The 19,023-nt window shown below is 41.7% G+C and overlaps 1 protein-coding gene across 2 annotated transcripts; it reads right to left on the bottom strand.

The window, feature by feature from the left end:
- Positions 1 to 822: 822 nt before the first annotated feature.
- Positions 823 to 14,810, bottom strand: sec14l7 (SEC14-like lipid binding 7). 2 transcript variants are annotated; one of them, XM_069673166.1, is made up of 12 exons: positions 14,757 to 14,810; positions 13,214 to 13,289; positions 7,331 to 7,374; positions 7,114 to 7,176; positions 6,804 to 6,992; positions 5,982 to 6,077; positions 5,844 to 5,904; positions 5,679 to 5,762; positions 4,087 to 4,193; positions 3,861 to 4,000; positions 3,544 to 3,713; positions 823 to 2,315 (listed from the first exon to the last, which is right to left on the bottom strand). In XM_069673166.1, the coding sequence occupies exons 1-12, from the start codon at positions 14,808 to 14,810 to the stop codon at positions 2,185 to 2,187; spliced, it is 1,215 nt and encodes a 404-aa protein (XP_069529267.1). In that variant the 3' UTR covers positions 823 to 2,184. The 2 variants fall into 2 exon arrangements, with proteins under 2 accessions (XP_069529267.1, XP_069529268.1); XM_069673167.1 differs by lacking the exons at positions 6,804 to 6,992; positions 7,114 to 7,176.
- Positions 14,811 to 19,023: the final 4,213 nt, after the last annotated feature.

Below are 19,023 nucleotides of genomic sequence, written 5' to 3'. Positions count from 1 at the left end.
ATGTTCTACTATTGCTGTCGATATACGATGTTATAATGTTTTATCAATGTATATTATTTTATTATTATTACATTATACACACTTTATAACACTTACACAATTTAATGCAATTATGCAGAACAGATCTGCCTCAAATTGTTAATGTTGGAACAATAATGTTCTTACTGATATTCTCATAGAGGCCTTAATCAATGATTGTATGATAGTAGGTGAAATGATGTTACATTGCTGCGTGTAAATTAATGTTCTTAGTGTCTGGTGATTGTTCTGTGGGAACCTGCGGACGGTAATTAGCTTCTAGCTAAATCTAGCATTAATGATTGTTGTGCACCGACTTTGTTTGAAAATAATAATGACAATAGGTTTAAACTAAGACGTGCATGGTGAGGATGCAGCTAACCTACAGTAAAATTAAAATGTAAAATATTTGACAGTAATGTTAGGACACAATAACCTGCACTGCGGCTTCCTTTGATGCTTTCTTATAACATCTTGTTTGGTGTGTTTTTGCCTTTTTGTGTAATATTTAAGAAAAGAAGTGTCAGTGTGGATCAGTTTATGTATTATCTTCTTCCTGAACAAAATGTTGAACTTCAGGTGCAGATTTTAACCCACAGGTACGACGAACCTGTAAAATACAGCAGAAACAGATGCTGAATACCTGTGAGTAACGTGTCCATCATCCTGCCGTGTACAGGAATGTAAATAACCAGCGGTGTCTGTTTAATACACAATTTCTGCTTTTATTACAAGTTACATCAACACACAAACTACATGTTAAGATTCTTTATAAATTAAACAATTATTTAGTTCATTATTTTATGTGGAATATTTATGAAATCCCTCAGAGAGAAGTGGGAGAAAAAAATCTGTTAATCAGTTTTCAAAGTCTGATCAAACCTGTGTTTATGAATAAGAAACGTTTATATAAAGATAAACCGTCTTAGCTTCTTATTAACATCCGTTAACCAGGTGGGAAACTGTTCAAGCAGGTGAAAAAGGTGGCTAATAAAAAGTGTTTGTTGTTGTAGTTCTCTTTTCGGCCACAAGGGGCTGAAGTGCACCACTGCTGCATGTCCTTATAGTCCCATTTATAGCATGGGGGCAGTGGTGCAGGTTCACCCTCTTGTGGCAGAAAAGAGTATTACAACAACAAACACCTCATGCGGCAAAAAAAAAATCACCTGTAAAAACTTTTCCTCTGGTTTCCACCAGGTTTTAATTCTCACTTGCCTTCAGGGCTTCCGTAGTTTTCAGATAGCACATCTTTCATTTCAACACATTATCAGTTATTCTCAGACTGAGACAATAAAGGCCAAAATAACATGAAGAGCTTAATTATACGAATAACATGATCGCCACTGGATCAAAGACTTCAGAGAGTAACTTTGCTCGTTTGTCGTCTGTCAAACACACAATTCAGTCAAGTTTTCTGGGACGATTCAGAGTTTAAACTTAAATCACAAAAACATGATTTAGCTTAACAACATGTATCCATCATTAAAAAGTTCAAGTGGTTCTGGTTTGAAATGCTGCAGAAACTAAATAAATCACTTTAGATGATTAAGGAAAAAGCTGATTTGTTAAACATCATGTGAAGAGAAATGTGAAGGAGTTTCTTGGCTGTGTAGAAACATGTAATAAGTTTAAAGGGAGCTCAAAAGACGAAACAACGCAGATGGAGAGAGTAGAGAGAAGCTGGATGAAAGAAAGTGTGACGTAACGGTGCATTCTTGTATTCAAAGTTAGTTTGTCAGGGTTTTCTGAAGGAGACATAATCACTGCAGTCGTCTGTCTCCCGTCTCGCTCACTGCAGCCGTCTGTCTCTCCTCTCGTTCACTGCAGTCGTCTGTCTCCCATCTCGCTCACTGCAGCCGTCTGTCTCCCGTCTCGTTCACTGCAGCCGTCTGTCTCTCGTCTCGTTCACTGCAGCCGTCTGTCTCTCGTCTCGTTCACTGCAGCCGTCTATCTCCCGTCTCGTTCAGTGCAGTCGTCTGTCTCCCGTCTCGTTCACTGCAGCCGTCTGTCTCCCGTCTCGTTCACTGCAGCAGTCTGTCTCCCGTCTCGTTCACTGCAGCCGTCCGTCTCCCGTCTCGTTCACTGCAGCCGTCTGTCTCTCCTCTCGTTCACTGCAGTCGTCTGTCTCCCGTCTCGTTCACTGCAGCCGTCTGTCTCCCATCTCGCTCACTGCAGTCGTCTGTCTCCCATCTTGTTCACTGCAGCCGTCTGTCCGTCTGGAGGAGGAAGAACCTCGACTTTGTAGCTCACCCTCTTCGAATGCAGGATGCTGTAGCTGTTATCAAAACACAGCACGTCTGCACAAAGTGAAGGACAGACCATTAGCAGCTAGCTTCCTGCAGGGTGTTAAAGAGACAACTCATTCCTTCAAAGATGCTTGTTTGCTTTCTTTCAGGGTGTTAGATGAGAAGGTCGATACCACTCTCATGTCTGTCCTTTAAATACGGACAAACAGCAAGCACCTGCTTAGCTTAGCTTAGCATAAAGACTGGAAACGGGGGAGGCAGCTAGCCTGACTCTGTCTAGAGGTAACAAAAACTAGCCTACCAGGCCCTCTAAAGCTCACTGTCTTGTTTGTTTAATCTGACAGTGTAGAAGTTTCTTTCTTGTTCTTGGCTGAACGCATCACTTCCTGGTTTTATATGAATCTCATGGTGATGATAAAAAACTTGTTTCATCAGCCAAGATTGGTCCCACATGTAACAACATCATTCTTCTTTTAAAAATCAGTTCATGTCTGAGTTACACAAACAAGATTTAGCGTGTTCATTCGGTGGGTTTAATGACTTTCAGACAAAGCAAAGCTAGCCATTTCCACTTGCTTAATGCTAAGCTAAGCTAATTCAACTAGTCACCTGGCTGAAGTGACATATTTAGTGTACAAACATTGGTATCAATCTTCTTGTCTAACTCTCTGCAAGAAAGCAAACAAGATTAGATTTTAACAGTTAAACTACTTTTAAAGATTATGATGAAATCAAACTCCCCCTTGTGATCATATTTATGTTAAATATGTTTCCAGGAGTCCACGTTAAATATACGATTACATTAGAGATGCCACAGCCTCTCCTCCAAACACACGAACACGCTCTGCCTCACTCGCGGTGCAGGACGAGTCCACGACAAAGCGTTGGAAAGAGGAGCGCAGCACATCGACATCAAACTACCATCCTTAGCCTTAGCGCCACTAGCTTGCTAGCTTTAGCTTTTGAAAGACTTTGCTCAGGCACTGCGAGGGCTCAGGGAGAGTGCTCGCAGGTAGACAGGCAGGTAAGCCATCCAGTGTCCAATCAAATGCTTCAGACATGTTCTGTGTTTTTGCTTTCATTTAACAACCCATGTAGATATATGGACTTAAGGCATTGTTCTATTTCTCAGTTACCCCCATTTATGGTGGTTTTTATGTTAGTGCCCTTTCTGCCCCAGATTTAAATTGGCTGACTATGCAACAGTGATTGACAGGAAATGATGCAGCCTGTAATCCAACAATCCTTTAACTGATTAAACTGCTGTTTGGTGACTCACAGACTCCGGGCTCGGGGCAGGTGAGGCCGCTGTCTTCAGGGACCAGGTGAGCGTTGTAGCGCTCGCTGGGAAGAACCTGCAGCATCTCAGACACCTTCTGACCGCCGCCCTCTTTGGTCCGTCTGTAGACTCCGAAGCCGATGTCTGCTCCGTCGCTGGCAAACTGCCACCTGGGAGGAAACAGGGGCCACGTTTACTCAAACAAATATCAAACTTTTCTGGATTTGAAGCTGCAGCACTGACAGAATCAATAAAGCATGAGCGGCTAAAGAGGGAAAACAGAAAATAGATTTGAAGCTAACTAGCTTGCGTTGTACCTCAGGTGGCTGCTGGGAGCTTTAACGTCATACTCCAGCTGGAAGATGGAGCCGCGGCTGATGGTCACACTGTTGTCGTACTGAATCTTCACCGAGTCCTGGACGTAGTACGAGCGGGGCACTGTACCACCGTACTTTATCTGCAACAACACAAAACATTTCAATCACTGTCGCTCAGAAACGGGACACCCTCGTGTCTGTCACCATCGTCCGTCTGTGATCTCACCATTGTTGTGCAGCGAGGGTCTCCATCAGGATCCGTCAGGGTTCCTCCGTACACGACAGGAAGCTGCTCTGGGTCGATGTGTTTACGCAGCACTTCTTGCCAGTTACCTGTAAACAGTGTTATGTTTACTTCAGGTAAACAGCTAGGAGTGGTGTTTCCAGCATTGATAGCAGAATGCTTAACTGAACTTTCCCAAGAACTATTGGATGGATTGTCGAGAAATTCTTTACAAGATTAAGAAAGATTCACTCACTGCATTTTTGTGATAGTACTGAATGTAAATAGAGCTTCTGTTTGTGTTTACGAAAACTTCATGTGGCCATCATCAGGTCAACATTTAGATTTGTCCTTCAACACTTTGGTTTATGAAACTAAGGACATTCCATCATCCTGAGCTAGCAAATCAGCAACATATCGCATGTTTATATGATGAAATAAAAAGATGAATATGTTGAAGATTATACCTGCTTAATATCCATATCGGTGCTAATATATTAGCATGTTAGCATTAAGCTTAAAGCTGTGCTGGACAGAGTTAAAAGCATGGCGGTAGATTGATAGCCTAGAACAGAACGGGCTTTGCATGCAGTACGCAAATAGTTTGGACACACGACTTAAATTTTGACGCCTTTGTTTAGAAGAAGAAGCGAGACTTTATTTATCCCAGAGGGGCAGGTTTCTACAAACCTGCTACACAAACAACACAAACAGGATTCCATGGACGTGCACTGATGGAGAGATGTCAGAGTGAGGGGGCTGCACATGGACATGCGCCCCGAGCAGTGGGGGATTCGGTGCCTTGCTCAAGGACACCTCGACGGAGCCCAGGAGAGGAGCTGGCACCTCTCCAGCTACCAGCCCAGTTCAACGCTTGGTCCATACTGGGACTTGAACTGGTTCCCAAGTCCCTACGGACTGAGCGCCCGTCTACCCAACTGAGCGACATCTGTCGCTGTCTGTAGAGATTGAGATAAGGTTTGAAAAACATTTTTGGCTTGGTGATAGAAAATGCCATTTAGCAATCTTGCAAGTTGTTGATCTGGGCTATCTTCCGCCGAGCAGAGGATTGTGGGTCAAAGAAGCCACAATAACATGCTGGCCTCACATCTTTTGCTAGCATACTAATAAGAATATAAGTATGGGTATTGTAACAGAGGCTAGGTCACAACATCCACATTCTACCACCTTTAAAGACTCCGCTCATCACCCTGACTCCAGGGCAGAGACCCTCGAGCGTGCCTTCATCACCTCCCGACTAATCCCTGGACAGGCTCGAGTGTGTGCGGCTACACATCACCCCCACCCTCATGCACCTTCACTGGCTCCCGATGAGGTCCTCCTTCTCACCTACAAATCCCTCCATGCCCTGGCCTCACAACACGGCTCTCTCTGACCTCGGGCCTGCTCAGCGTTCCCCACACCTGCCTGGGGACTTCAGGGAGAGAGCCTGCAGTTCTTTCCCTGTACTTGTCTTTATTTGGTTTTGTTTGAACTCCCATCTAAACCGACCTGGGTTTCTTGAAAGGAGCTAGTTATTAGTATTAGTATGATTATTTGTTTGAACTCTGTGATAACAGAAAAAGTTCTCTTACCTCCTAAAATGATGATCTTACGTCTCGTTTCCTCACACAGGAAGTGTTTGATTAAGTTGTAGGCCATTGGAAACATTTTGGGAGCTGCAGCAAAGACAGAAAATCAGGAAGGAAAAACACAACAACACAGATCCAACTCGAACAATGCCAAACAAACTGAAGTACCTTTGATAAGAAACACTCGTTTCAGCCCCTCTGGATAGTTTTCTTCGAACATGGTGAGGATCTACACAAGAGGAACGGAGAGATCATGAAGTTATGAATTTATTGAAACGTGGTGACTTTGGTGAGGAGCAGACGAACCTCTCCGTAAGCCTCAATAGCAGGTTTCCAGATGTGTTTGAGTCCCAGTCCCTCACAGTCGTAGATCAGAGTGATGGCTTCAATGTTTTTCTCCAGCTGAGACAGAAGAGGGAGACGGTTCAGGAGAACTTAGAGAAGGATAAGAACGAGAAGGAGAGGAGAGGAGGAAACACGAGAGGAAAGAAAAGGAGGGATGGGAAGGAAATCAAAGTGAAGAGAGGACACAAGGCAATGAGAAGAGAAGGGAGGAGACCAGTGAACATGAAAGAAGATCAAATGGGAGAAGAAATCGACAGTAAAGGAGAGGAGGTGGGTAAAAAGAGAAAGGAGGAGAGGGAGAGAGAGTAGACGAGACGAGAAGATTGAACGAGAGGAATGGTGGGGAGAAGAAGGACAATGAAAGGAGAGGAGACAAGTGGACAAAAAGAGAGGTCAGAGGTAGTAAGGGAAGGATAGGAGTCAAGGAGGAAAGAGAAGAGAAGAGGAAACAATTGGTAAGGAGAGGATGAGATGAGAGTGACGGGGAGGCAAGAGGAAATTAAGGTAGAAGAGAGGAGAGGAGACAAGCGGAGAAGGAAAGAAAAAGAGGGTAGAAAAACGGAACAAAAGGAGAGGAGACAAGTGGACACAGAGGGAGGAGAGTGAACAAGTCAGGGGAGGACAGGATAGAAGGGAAAAGGAGAGAATAGTTAACGAAAGAAAGGGGTAGGAAAGGACACAAGAGGACAACGAAGGACAGGAGAGGAAACAAGAGTGGTAAGGTGGGGAGTTGAATTATGAGAAGAAGAAAGGAGACATGAGGAGGAAGCATTTATTCCTAACCTTCTCTGACTGCCTCCGACACTCCCTCTGCAGGACCTCCGTGTGTCTGATCTTGGTTTTCAGGAAGTCCTGTTTGGTGGCTGACAGCAGCAGACCTTTAGGATCCAGGGGGCCGATGACGTCGTACCAGATGGGACTCCCCTCTCTGTCGTATCCACACATCCCACCAGAAACGTACTTCTCAATCACCTGAGGAAGACGATGATTCATTATGATTATCAACATTATCATGACACAGGAGCATACACCTGCACACGCAGGACCAGGATAGCAGAAGCAATTCAATGGGTGGCAAACAAAGCATGCGTACCTCTGGAGGCTTCCAGTCCGATATGATGCTCTCTACGTTCATCTTCCTCCTGAACTCCACGTGCTGCAGAGAGAGAGAGAGAGGGAGAGAGAGAGAGAGAGAGAGAGAGAGAGAGGTGCAGGGGTTAGAAAACTGATCACAAAGCTCCACATACTGCAGCCTCGTACATGAAGTAATATCACATGTAACGTGTAAAGCATTCAGAAAAAGACCTCACCTTCCTAATCATGGCTTCAGATTTGAGAACGTTGAAGCTTCGGGCTGCAAAAAGACGTTAAGCAGCGATAAGATTTAAAGGAGCATTGCACAGATTTCACATCAGCAGTATTGGAACTAAACAAACATACTTAAAGGACCAGTGCAGGATTAACAGGTCTCTAGTGTGGACAGTAAAGACTGCAAACAATTGATAACTTTACTAACTACCCTCCAAGCATGAACCCCTTGTTTGCTGAAGGTCTGATTTAGAGCCAGTGTTAGGTTTGAGCAGGCTGGGCTACAGTAGAAACATGGCAGTGCAACATGGCGGACTCTGTGCACAAGGACCTGCTCTCTCTGTATATCATAAAGCTCACAATGATTCTTTTTCAGGTGTTTACACACCAATAAAAACATACATATGAATATTAAATCAAATGTGTGCTGATAGAGCTCCCTATATCTTACCCACAAGTCATTTAAGTCAAAGTTTAGGGTACCTGTATTTTACTTTTCATGCCACTTTTACACTTCTTGTACTCCACTTAATTTGGCTATCAAACTTTTCAGCCACCTGAGGTCAGGTGAGGGAAAACTGTTGCACTCCGCCATCTAACCCCCAACAGTCAGACAGAACACACACATACTTTAAAGCCACCTGTCAGCGTGCTCCGGACGCTGGATCCAGGAGGAGCGAATACGACACACACACACACACACACACACACACACACACAGAGATCAGGTAAATTTATATCTCCTAAATTATCAAACACAGGTAAGTAACCAGAGTTAAACCAATAATAACAATAATATTCAATCATTCAAATTATGGTAATTTAACCAAATATTATTCTTATAATTCTTCCTTTCTTAATTTAAAACTATCAATCTGGCTCCAACACCACTGTACATGATACATCTCGAGGAATAGATGATAAAAGTTTGAAATGTCCAATTTGAGCCTCTCCAAAGGTAGTGATTTACACGTATGCAAACTTAACCAAACTTACTGAAAAAGACACTAAACTTCAACAATACTATCAACTTTCTCATTATTAAATGTGTTTAAATTCTACCTAATAGTAAGTGTCCACGGAGGGGTATTAGAGTATTTCTGTTTTGGGGATACATCAGATATAAATGATCTGGGTCCACTGATCAATAAAATAATTATGCATTATGACAATATGTGAAACATGAAATTCAAAGCATTACTAGTTTAAATTGTTCTGTGCTACATTGGTTGCGATGCACTAGCTTAGTGGTTGATTACAAGGCTGGTCCATCAAGGATGGTGTCCCGCAGGGCAGCAGCTTAGGACCCTTTAATTTTCTACACTATTTCTATAATATTACAAGAAACAAAAAATTGGATTAAGCAAATTTACTATTTTTGTTGATGACATCACTGTGTCTATACATGGTGGTGATTTAAATAATAACCTGAAAATTTTACAAACATTTGATTTTGAATTATGATTTTCATTTGATCAAAAAAGTGTCAAAGATTAAATTAGCCGTTTTCTGGGTAAGTGGCATAAAGAAATAAAAAAATGGGAAATATATTTCATATGAGAGTGCTACTCGTATCTATATCCTACTTTTCCATTGCTAATCATTAACAATTTGTAAATACTGCCCCAGTTCTAATCTACACTAACAACCTCTGTTAATAGTAAAAAAGAAAAGCTGACACAGTTTGGCTGTTTTTTTTATCCTGGCCAAGGTTAAAAGCAAAAGCAAATATTGGACTGCAGACACAGAGTCTGCTATTGATTCAAACCTTGCTGAACTATGGACAACTAAACAGACACATGCTCCTGGATGTCCTGTCACTAACACTTCAATAACAGCAGAGGTACTAAATGCTGAAATGATTCTGATAATATTATTATGGAAAGAAAAACTCTCTAATGAGACATGAGACTCTGAGGATTTAATTTGTACTTTTTCTGCAGACGTAAACTTCCCATCAGCTGTCTTATAAGCCGTTGAGGTTATATAAGCCAGGCTTAGTTAAAAGAAAAGTACATTCATTCCCACTATCTGCAGCTTGAATATAGTCTAACTTTGCACAGCGTTAAACAAACATTTACAATAGGATAAGACCACTGGTTTGAGGTAACCTTCATGGCTGAGTAAATACTATAGCATTTGCTTTCATGGCCACAAGTTCAGAGAAATGTTACAAAGAAGAAATTACTAATTAACCAGGAGAAGGGTTGGAAATTCAAATGGGAAGTGTGTCAAAGACTGGAAATAGCAAGCCCGGCTAACTATCTTATTAATTAGGGGGGTTATGTGCTTTCTTTTGTTACCTTTGGACAAAATTCGGCTAGCTGTTTCCACTTTTTATGCTAAGCTAGGCTAACAGTGGACACACTGTAGCCTTTTGTTCATGTACAGATATGAGACTGATATAAATCTTTTGATCTAACTCTTGTTAAGAAACCAAATTAGCGCATTTAACAAAATGTCAAAATAGTCCTTTGATAAGATACAGACGGTTGCCAGTTTATTAGATACTGTTGACTAAACTGATGCAGTCTGAAGCCACTCTTAAGTCTGTTTTTTAAATGAGTGAGGAGCTAGTTAGCTTAGCATAAAGACACACAGCTAGCTTGGCTTTGTCTAAAACTAATCAATATGGGAGTTTTTTGCTGGACCATTTCTTTTGTCACATTTGGACAGAGCTTAGCTAGCTGCTTAAAGTTTTTATGCTAAGCTAAGCTTGCGGCTGCTGGCTTTAGCTTAATATATATCAGCATGGTATCAATTTGTGACGGTTTGGTAACCAAATGTGTATAGTTCACAAAAAGTCAACACACGCTTATAATAACTAGGCTACATTTACTTCCCAGTTTATTAGGTCAACAGCTAGCCAAAACTGATGCAGTCTAATGCCATTGTCTGTTAAATATTAAGCTAAAGTATGAAGGCACTTAGCTTAGCATAAAGACATAAAACAGTTAGCTTGGCTTCACTTAAAACTTATCAATATGGGTTTTTTGTGCTCTACTATTTCTTTTGTGACATTTGGACAGAGCTTGGCTAGGTGTTTGTTTTTATGCTGAGCTAAATATGAACCTAAAGTATGAAGGCACTTAGCTTAGCTTAGCATGAAGACACTTAACAGCTAGTCTGGAACTGTCTTTAATTAATTTATATGGGGGTAATTTGCTTTACTATTTATTCTGGTGCTTTTGGATGGAGTAAGGCTAGCTGTTTCCAGTCTTTATGCTAAGCTAATGTAACTGGCTGCTGGATGTAGCTTCATATTTAGTGTACAGACATTGAAGGGGCATCAATGTACTCATATAAGTGTAAGCAGGAATAAGAGAAAGCATATATAAATGTCTAAATACTCTTTTAAAAGGTGCATGAACTATTTCATGAGGTGCAGCTAGCTTAAAGGGATGCAGCTCAATGCAACAGTCCTGGAATACACCTACAATATAACTTACTGGTATCTTGAATCAACACCTCTCTGAAACAGTTTCAACAAAACCCCTCGGTTTTAATCACGACTCAATAGACTATCATATCACACTTCCTGAATAACTAAGACTGAGTTTAATGAGAGCAGGCCGACACACCTCGCTCCCTTTAGTAATGCTAATAATCATCTGACCGACTTTTCAGGTATCAGTTTCATGAGACCACAAGTGATTTGGGCGGGGTCCTTCATCATGAAAGGGGCAACAAAGGAGAGACGAGTTCATTTAAATTGAGGTGAAGGCAGTGATATTATGTTTACTGGCCTTTTAGGTGGTTTTAGTTAATACAGATGTAGAGAAGAACGAGTAAGTGAATTGTTGTTAAAAGGATAACATGTTTTGTAGCTATTTCATCTGGACTGTGCGACATATCAGAAAGGCCTCTCCTAATTTAATCAAGTTTCTATTGTGTGTTTATTGACATGTATATTTAAGCTAGCTGTATCAATGTATGTATATTGGCCTTGTAATAGTGTTTTCCCCACAATCTGTCTCTCCACTGTTTTTGTCTCTTTACTGTAAACAAACTAACGTCAGATTAACAGACTTCTTCCAGCAGATTGATATGATTGCAGGTAGTCTTCCAGATTCTGTGATTAGATCTGCTTCCCTAGCAACGGTCTGTTCTTCATAGCAACGGTCTAGCAGACCTCAGAATGCTGTAAATAACCAATCAGATTCAAGTATTAAACACAGCCGTGTAATAAGATATGAAAACCGTCTTTGTAGGAGACGTTAGAATTGTTGACAAAAACATAAATTAATAAACAGTTTTGTTGTGTTTATAACTACAATATGATTTAATATTGTGGTTATAAATTAAAAATAGGGGCTTAAACATTGTTATACTTACTATACTTATTTTCTTGTACATATGATGCAAATATTATTAGTTCTATTTATATTTCTTCATGCTTCTCTCTGTATCAGGTCAACACGTCAGATGTTCTTGGATGCTCCAAGATCCAGGCTCAAACCCGGAGGAGACAGAGCCTGTGTGGTGGCTGCTCCTTACCTGTGGGACAGTCGACTTGTTGACATCAGAACGGCCAAAGTTCTAAATCCTTGCTTAAGACCCTCCGCTTTGCATTCGCTTTTAATTCAAGTTGAGCTTGTGTTCATCGCAACCATTTTTTACTCGTATTTATTGTTCATTTTATTTATATTGGTTATTTTAATTAATATTGTGTTTAAGTCGGTACAGCACTTTGGTCAACCGTTGTTTTAAATGTGCTCTATAAATAAACTTGACTATCAGAGCAACTGTAACGCCACAATGTCCCCCCGGGGATGCATATCTACTGTAGTGAATTATTATGGTATATGTTCATACTTTATATTTCTTTCTACATATTGATCACCTAATCCATTCTGTGTGCAATGTTTCACTTTGTCATATCAATATGCTACACACCGTCTGCGCAAAACTGATCCAGTTATCAATAAATTAAATGTGCAAAGTGTTTATATACTTATTATTATAATCATTATTATTGTGCTTTATTATTGTCAGTATTTCCTGTGCATTTGTATCTTTTCAACAAGTAATGGGGGATCAATACACTGTTTTCCTGTGATGTCTCTGAGCTCAAGTATCGAACCCCGTCTCCCTCTGACAGGTGTCGATACTTAAGTCTCCAGCTCTGGTATTTCCCCACAGTCCTGCACTGAAACTGACTGTGGTGTCAAGTGTAAAAACACAGAAACAGGTTTGTTTAACCAGCTTTAAATGTCACAGAGTTTACTAGAGAGAGAGTGTAGCCTCAGGCGTTAACGCCCACAGGCATCTGAAACATGTTGAATAACGCCAGCCAATACACAGCCGGCGTTTTGTTTCTGTCAGAGGAAAGCTAACTATCATGTTTCCCTTTCATCAGGTGGTAAGTTTAACTCCGGCAGTAGTGAAAGACGTTTTCAGACATGACTTCTTTTGACTCAAAGCAACAATTTAAATGGAACCATGTGAGAATTTTAGAGGTGAAATGTCTCTTTAGTGGAGCGTAGCTTAGAGACATCTGAAACACGACAACAGACAATTCAAGACAGTTTTGGTCGCAAACCATTGTTCAGTATGAATGCATTGTATTCCCTAAGCTTCTTACATGATATTTTAATGTAATCAGTAATCATTAAGGCTAATTAAGTAGTAACTACAGCTGTCAGAAGCAGTACAGAGAGAAAAGTACAATATTTTCCTCTTTTACTGCAGCCTCCATTCTTCTCTATCTCATCTGTAAATCTTTGGCAGTTTTCCCGCTGGCTCTTCACTATCTTGATTAAAGAAGTCACCTCATACCCAGACAGGTGTGTGATTGATGTTTCGCCAGCATCATGCCCTCAGAGAGACTAACATGCAGCGTGTGCAGGTTTCAGTGTGTGTGTGTGCGGGGCCGCGGGTCTCACCTCTGAGCCACCGCAGGAGGTAGTGGTCATGCTGTGCAGGCAGGTTGGGGAGGATGTCCTGGATTCTCCCCCGAAACTGGAGGCAGAAAATCAGGAGCAGAGCAATACGATAAGAAATTAATACCATTCTTATGTGTATATGCTAAATATAAAGCTACAGCCATCAACTGGTTAGCTTAGCTTAGCATTAGGACTAGAAGCTAAGGGAAATAGTTAGCCTTGCGCAATTAAATGAAAGAAACCTCCGACCTCTAAACATCTAAGATGTTATGGCTTATTTATTTCATCTGTGCAAAATAAGCCTGCACAGGATGACAAAACTGTGCGATTAGGATATAAGTGTGATAAATAAACAAATATTAAAGAATGCATATTAACGATAACTCTTATTTTCCACGTCTATCTGCTGTTCCGTATGTTTTACTCAGCCTGAATCCAAAAGCTCTTTTTCACCACGAAATAAACACCAATGATCTGAGTGTAGCTGACAGTTAGATTGGGCTTCATCTGATTGAATCAAAATGGTGTGAAAGTGTGACCATTACACCCAGGCCTCCTTCTAACAGGTCAGATTCACGCAGACTGAGCGAGACAGCACGGTCTTATTCACTGCTTTAAATTCATGCCTTTCTGATGTGTTTACTGTTAATGCTTATAACAATGAAATTGGGATGTATTGTGCAGCTCTTCTGCAAAGACTGATGAAGTGACAGACGCCGAAAGACGACCCGCAGGTCACCGCTACGAGCTAAGGGAACTGCTCGGCACACGACGGCCGTCTTTGTGCTAAGCTAATCTAATGAACCGCTAATGTTTTGTTACTGTGACCTACTCTTAACTTGTAGTGGAATCTTTAAGTAATTATAAAGTACATTCTGGATGTATAGTGATACTGTTGCCATGGATACCCAGTGTTGTAATTAGTACGCAGAGAAAAATTTAAGTTTAGTCACATATTAATACAATACTTAGCATGAAAATGTGTTGCATAAAGTGAGCCCATTCAGAGCGTTATATAATCATATATTAGATATTATTGGATTATTACTATTTAAAGAATAAAACACAATAAAGTATCTGGTTGAGTTGGAGTAAGATTATCCTCATTTTAAGATGAAAACTATTTAAAATGTATTTATAGTTTAGTTTCAGTGGTTGTGGTTTTGAATGATTTTACACCTTTGATTCTTAAACGTCACAAGATGAACAAACACTTATTTTAAATCAAAAAGGTTTAATCTCTGACACTGCTCTGTAATCTGAAACCCCTGAAGCTTAACTTACCGAGTTATAATAGTTAAATAAGTTTAGGTATCAGTTTGAGTATCAGGTAAAAAGTAAACCAGAGTATAATGAAAAGCAAATAGCTCCCTCAAAATAAAAGCTCCTACAAACACCCCACAGAGAGCAGAAGTTACCATAGGATCAGTGTGTTACTACAACAAGAGCAACCATAGCTGCAGCTGTGTGCAAAAACAGCCTGAGGTCCCGATCACAGGTGCACATTATCAATAAAAGTGGAATCATCAGATAACTGATTTACCTCGGTTAAGATCTCCTCCTGCTTTGGGCTCAAATCTCCAACTCGCCCGCTCATGTCTGTGCCGTCGTGTTGCTCCAACAGAAGTTTGAGTGTGAATGAGCTGCTCTGGAGGGAAAAACAGGTAGACGAGGGAAAGCCACGCCTCCCCACACACACACACACACACACACACACACACACCGGTTTACACAGGTCACTTCTGGGGACGTTACATAAACTTAAAATCATCTCCTGGACACCTACCATACCCCTAACCTCAACCTTTACCTAACCGCTGACCCAAAAATTAGCTTTTTACCAAACGGGGACATGACCTTCGTCCCCAATTGGATAAGCTGTCCCCAATTAACAGGTCTGTAGTCGGTGTCCCCAGAAGGTCGCTTAAACAAACACACATACACACACATGATGAGGCCTTACTTCCCTTACCTGAAGGCGCTTATTAAGACACACACACAGTCACCTGGTAAATTATGTTTGTCAGAACCAAGCAGGGAAAAAGAAAGATTAGTCGTATTCAGTTATTTCAAGTTTTTGGCTGCCTGCGGGGGTCAGCCCGACACACGGGTCTGTATGTGACTGACTGAGTGACGGTTTCGACCTCGTCTTGTTACACTGTAGTTGTAACTTTATTACTACACTCACACTTTTCTTTAAAAAAGAATAAAAGGTAACTCTAGCTCTGTTTTAATTCAGACATGTCTTATCTGTGCTCTTTTTATAGCATTATTTACAGGGTTTTATACACAGATCAGCCGTAACATTATGACCACTGACAGGTGAAGTGAACATTGATTATCTCATTACGACGGCTCCTGTCAGTGTCAGGTAGCACAGTGAACATGATGGATTGAAGTTGACGTGTTGACGTGAAAAAATGGGTGAGAATGTGAGCGACTTTGACAAAGGCCAAACTGTGACGGCTCGACGACTGGGTCAGAGCATCTCAGGAACTGCAGCTCTTGTGGGGCGTTCATGGTCTGCAGTGGTCAGTACCTACCACAAGTAGTGGGTCATGGCTCACTGATGCACGCGGGGAGTGAAGGCTGACCCGTGTGGTCCGATCCAACGAGCTACTGTAGGTCAAACTGCTGATTCTGATTCTGAGGTGTCAGAACAGGGTGCCCATGCTGGCTCCTGTCCACCGCTGAAAGCGCCTACAATGGACACGTGATCATCAGAACTGGACCACGGAGCGATGGAAGAAGGAGGCCGAGTGCTTCGCTAGTGGCACCAGGATGCACTATGGGAAGAAGGCGAGCCGGCGGAGGCAGTGTGAAGCTTTGGGCAATGTTCTGCTGGGAAACCTCGGGTCTTGCCGTTCATGTGGATGTTTCTTTGACACGTACCACCTACCTGAACATTGTAACAGACCAAGTTAACCCGTTCATGGAAATTAATGGCAGTGTCCTCTCTGAGCAGGATAATGCGCCCTGCAGAAGTGTTTCAGGAATGGTTTGAGGAACACGACGACGAGTTCAAGGTGTTGACTTGGCCTCCAAATTCCCCAGATCTCAAACCAATCGCGCGTCTGTGGGATGTGCTGGACAAACAAGTCCGATCCATGGAGGCCCCACCTCGAGCTTACAGGACTTAAAGGATCTGCTGCTCACGTCTTGGTGCCAGATACCTCAGCACACCTTCAGAGGTCTGGTGGAGTCCACGCTCGATGGGTCAGGGCTGTTTTGGCTGTTAAAGGGGAGCTACACAATATTAGACAGGTGGTCATAATGTTATGGCTGATCGGTGTAGGTTATATATAGCATGACAAGTAAAAACAGAGAGAACGTTTTTTCATAAAACTCATTTTATTCTTTAAATACATGAGCTATTCAGAAACCGATCAGGACCCAGATACCAGGTTCACCAAATAAAGCTGGTGCTTATGAATAAATAGATGATTTACACAAAGCAACACGTCAGAAACAGAATCAGAAAGCATAAAAGAACTTCTCATGTTGACGAAGCGGATCGTCGTTTTAATCATCCGAGAAAGAAAATAATTTACCTTCCAAAACATGACAGGCGGACAGCATGGATGGAAACATGAACATCAGTGTTCTCAGCGCTCGATCAGCGGCAGAGAAACGTCCATGTGTGAAGTCTGTGAACTTTGCCCCCGTTCGGGTTCAGGGCTCCCCTCAGACAGGCCGCTTGTGTTTACTTGGGCAGCTCAATAAACTACCAGAACAAATGGGACAATCATTAACATACAGGGGGACGTCTTCCGACAGCTTGGTTGGTGTATAGTTCAATAACTCTTTTATTACACTCTATAATGTAGTTATAAGCAGCGTTTATGAATGAATATATGAATAACTTTAACTGCTCTTGTGGGAAACGGATGCTTGAAACAATAAATGAAGATAAAATAAGCTTTTGTTATAAGAGCCGTCTTTACAGGAGAGATTATAATCGCTGACTGGGAATCGCAGGGAACTCACGATACGACACGTGGCCCGCGGTAACGATAATATCGCGATTCTGTGATAATTGATATATCGCAAGACAATCATATAATGATACATCAGGATATCAAGAGTCAGAAACGCCAAATAGTTGTAAATTAAATCGTCGATATTTGTATTGCACGAGTCAGGACGTATCGATATTCTGTCCCACCCCTAATAACAAACACTGCAAATATCCTTATATCTGCTTTTGACTACAGCATAGTGTGGAAGAAAATGTTACTTAAACATTTATGAACTGCTTGATTTGACATCAGCACAGAGCTTTGAGCAAATCCACCGATGGATGTTTTATTAGGACAAAACACGCGACCCAAAGACGGCGCGTCTCCAGGAGAAATCACTTTGTGGTGTTGATTATGTCAGACTTTAAAATCAAATGTCTCTGCTTTACAAATTAGAAAGCTCATTTATTGGTTCAATATTTGAACAGAAGCTTTCGAGCAGGTGAGATTCGATGGCTGGCTTCTGTCTTTAGATATCTACACCTTTACTTCCACGTTGATCTTTAAGCTTTGCATGTTTGAGATATTTTCCACCTCATGACAAAAAAAAAAGTTTGATTCTTCTCCTCTAAGTGACTCAAGGAACGTGCTGCACAAACTGCACAACGAATGTAGCCTATGTCCTATCAAAAATATGATCTTCTGTTTGTTAAAACTTTTATACCAATGACTCCAAAAATAACTCTTCATTATTAAAAGAACGGAACAGAAAAGAATCTCTATGCATACAGTTCATCTTTTATACATGTGGGCTGAACGATTCCTGACGGGGACGAGATGTGAAAGCGACGTGCTAACCTGGACCCCTCTCTGACACCCACGAGTCCCACCTTTAAGCTCTCGTACGATACATTTGGCAGTTTGTGGAAAAGACGAGAAGCTGGTGAAAGGAAAAAAAAGGGGGAAGGTTTCCCTGTTGTGATCCACCCCTGACACTCGACACAGCTGTAGAGCTGTTTCCTGTTTCAATGCGTCTCACGTGTCTTAAAGCTGCTGTGAAAACACATTAAATTAGCTCAAAATACGGAACCAGTCTGGTGCTTTTTACTGCAAACAATACTTTGAGTTTAAACAGCACGTGAGGAGAAAACAGCTCAGAGCTTTGAGCAATATTTTGGGGGAATTTACTCAAAAGCTAAAAGCAGTTTGTTAGAAAAATAAGTGTTGAGAGAGTAAAAGTGATGAAACTGACAGTGAGGGCGAAAGGTTAGCATGAGGCCGGAGATGTACTTGCTGTTTAATCTTGCGTCATGAACGTAATTGTTCACATACTTGTTTCTGCGTGTTACTGGCGGATACCTCTAGAGGGCGCACCAGAGAGCTCAGGCCGTATGCAGCTACTGTATGTGCGGGATGTAAACAGGCATGGCGACACTCGAGGAGGTTACTGTTCTGTTCATTCTGATGAGCGGCGTACAGAGCACACCGTCTGGTCCGTCCCCGCTCCGTCTCTCCAACATGTTCCTCCGTGCACGGACGTAGCGCTCCCGGACTTGTTCACATTTAGTTCTGCAGGTTTCCACGACGACTTCTAAAACAGAACTTATCTGTCTGCAGCTGTTTGACAGGCATGTTTGTCTCTGTGCAGTGGCAACGACACATCGTACAGATGTGGATCATTGAGGATTTGGCCTATTAGCTTGTATTCTGCCCTTGTTGTCCCTGCTGCTGTGTTGACCCTGTCACATCCTCTCTGCCTCTACGCTGCCCCTGCTGTTCGTGTGCAGACTTCAATTTTTTTTGCACAGCTGATGCTCCAATCAGACGCAGGAACACGGGGCAGCCATCATG

This window comes from Semicossyphus pulcher, unplaced genomic scaffold, assembly GCF_022749685.1.
Source record: "Semicossyphus pulcher isolate SPU_LCO1_2020_fin unplaced genomic scaffold, fSemPul1.0.p SCAF_22, whole genome shotgun sequence".
Lineage (NCBI taxonomy): Eukaryota > Metazoa > Chordata > Actinopteri > Labriformes > Labridae > Semicossyphus > Semicossyphus pulcher.
Note: the sequence above shows the minus strand (reverse complement) of the source record. Positions and strands in the feature narration are given on the sequence as shown.

Bases quoted from the DNA above. Each gene is read 5' to 3' on its own strand.
- sec14l7 (XM_069673166.1), bottom strand. From the start codon at position 14,810: ATGAGCGGGCGAGTTGGAGATTTGAGCCCAAAGCAGGAGGAGATCTTA. The intron at 5,763-5,843 runs GTACTTCAGTTT...TCTTTGCTGCAG, and splicing joins ACGAGTGTTTCTTATCAAAG to CTCCCAAAATGTTTCCAATG. The intron at 2,316-3,543 runs GTGAGTCACCAA...CACTTTGTGCAG, and splicing joins CTGCCCCGAGCCCGGAGTCT to ACGTGCTGTGTTTTGATAAC.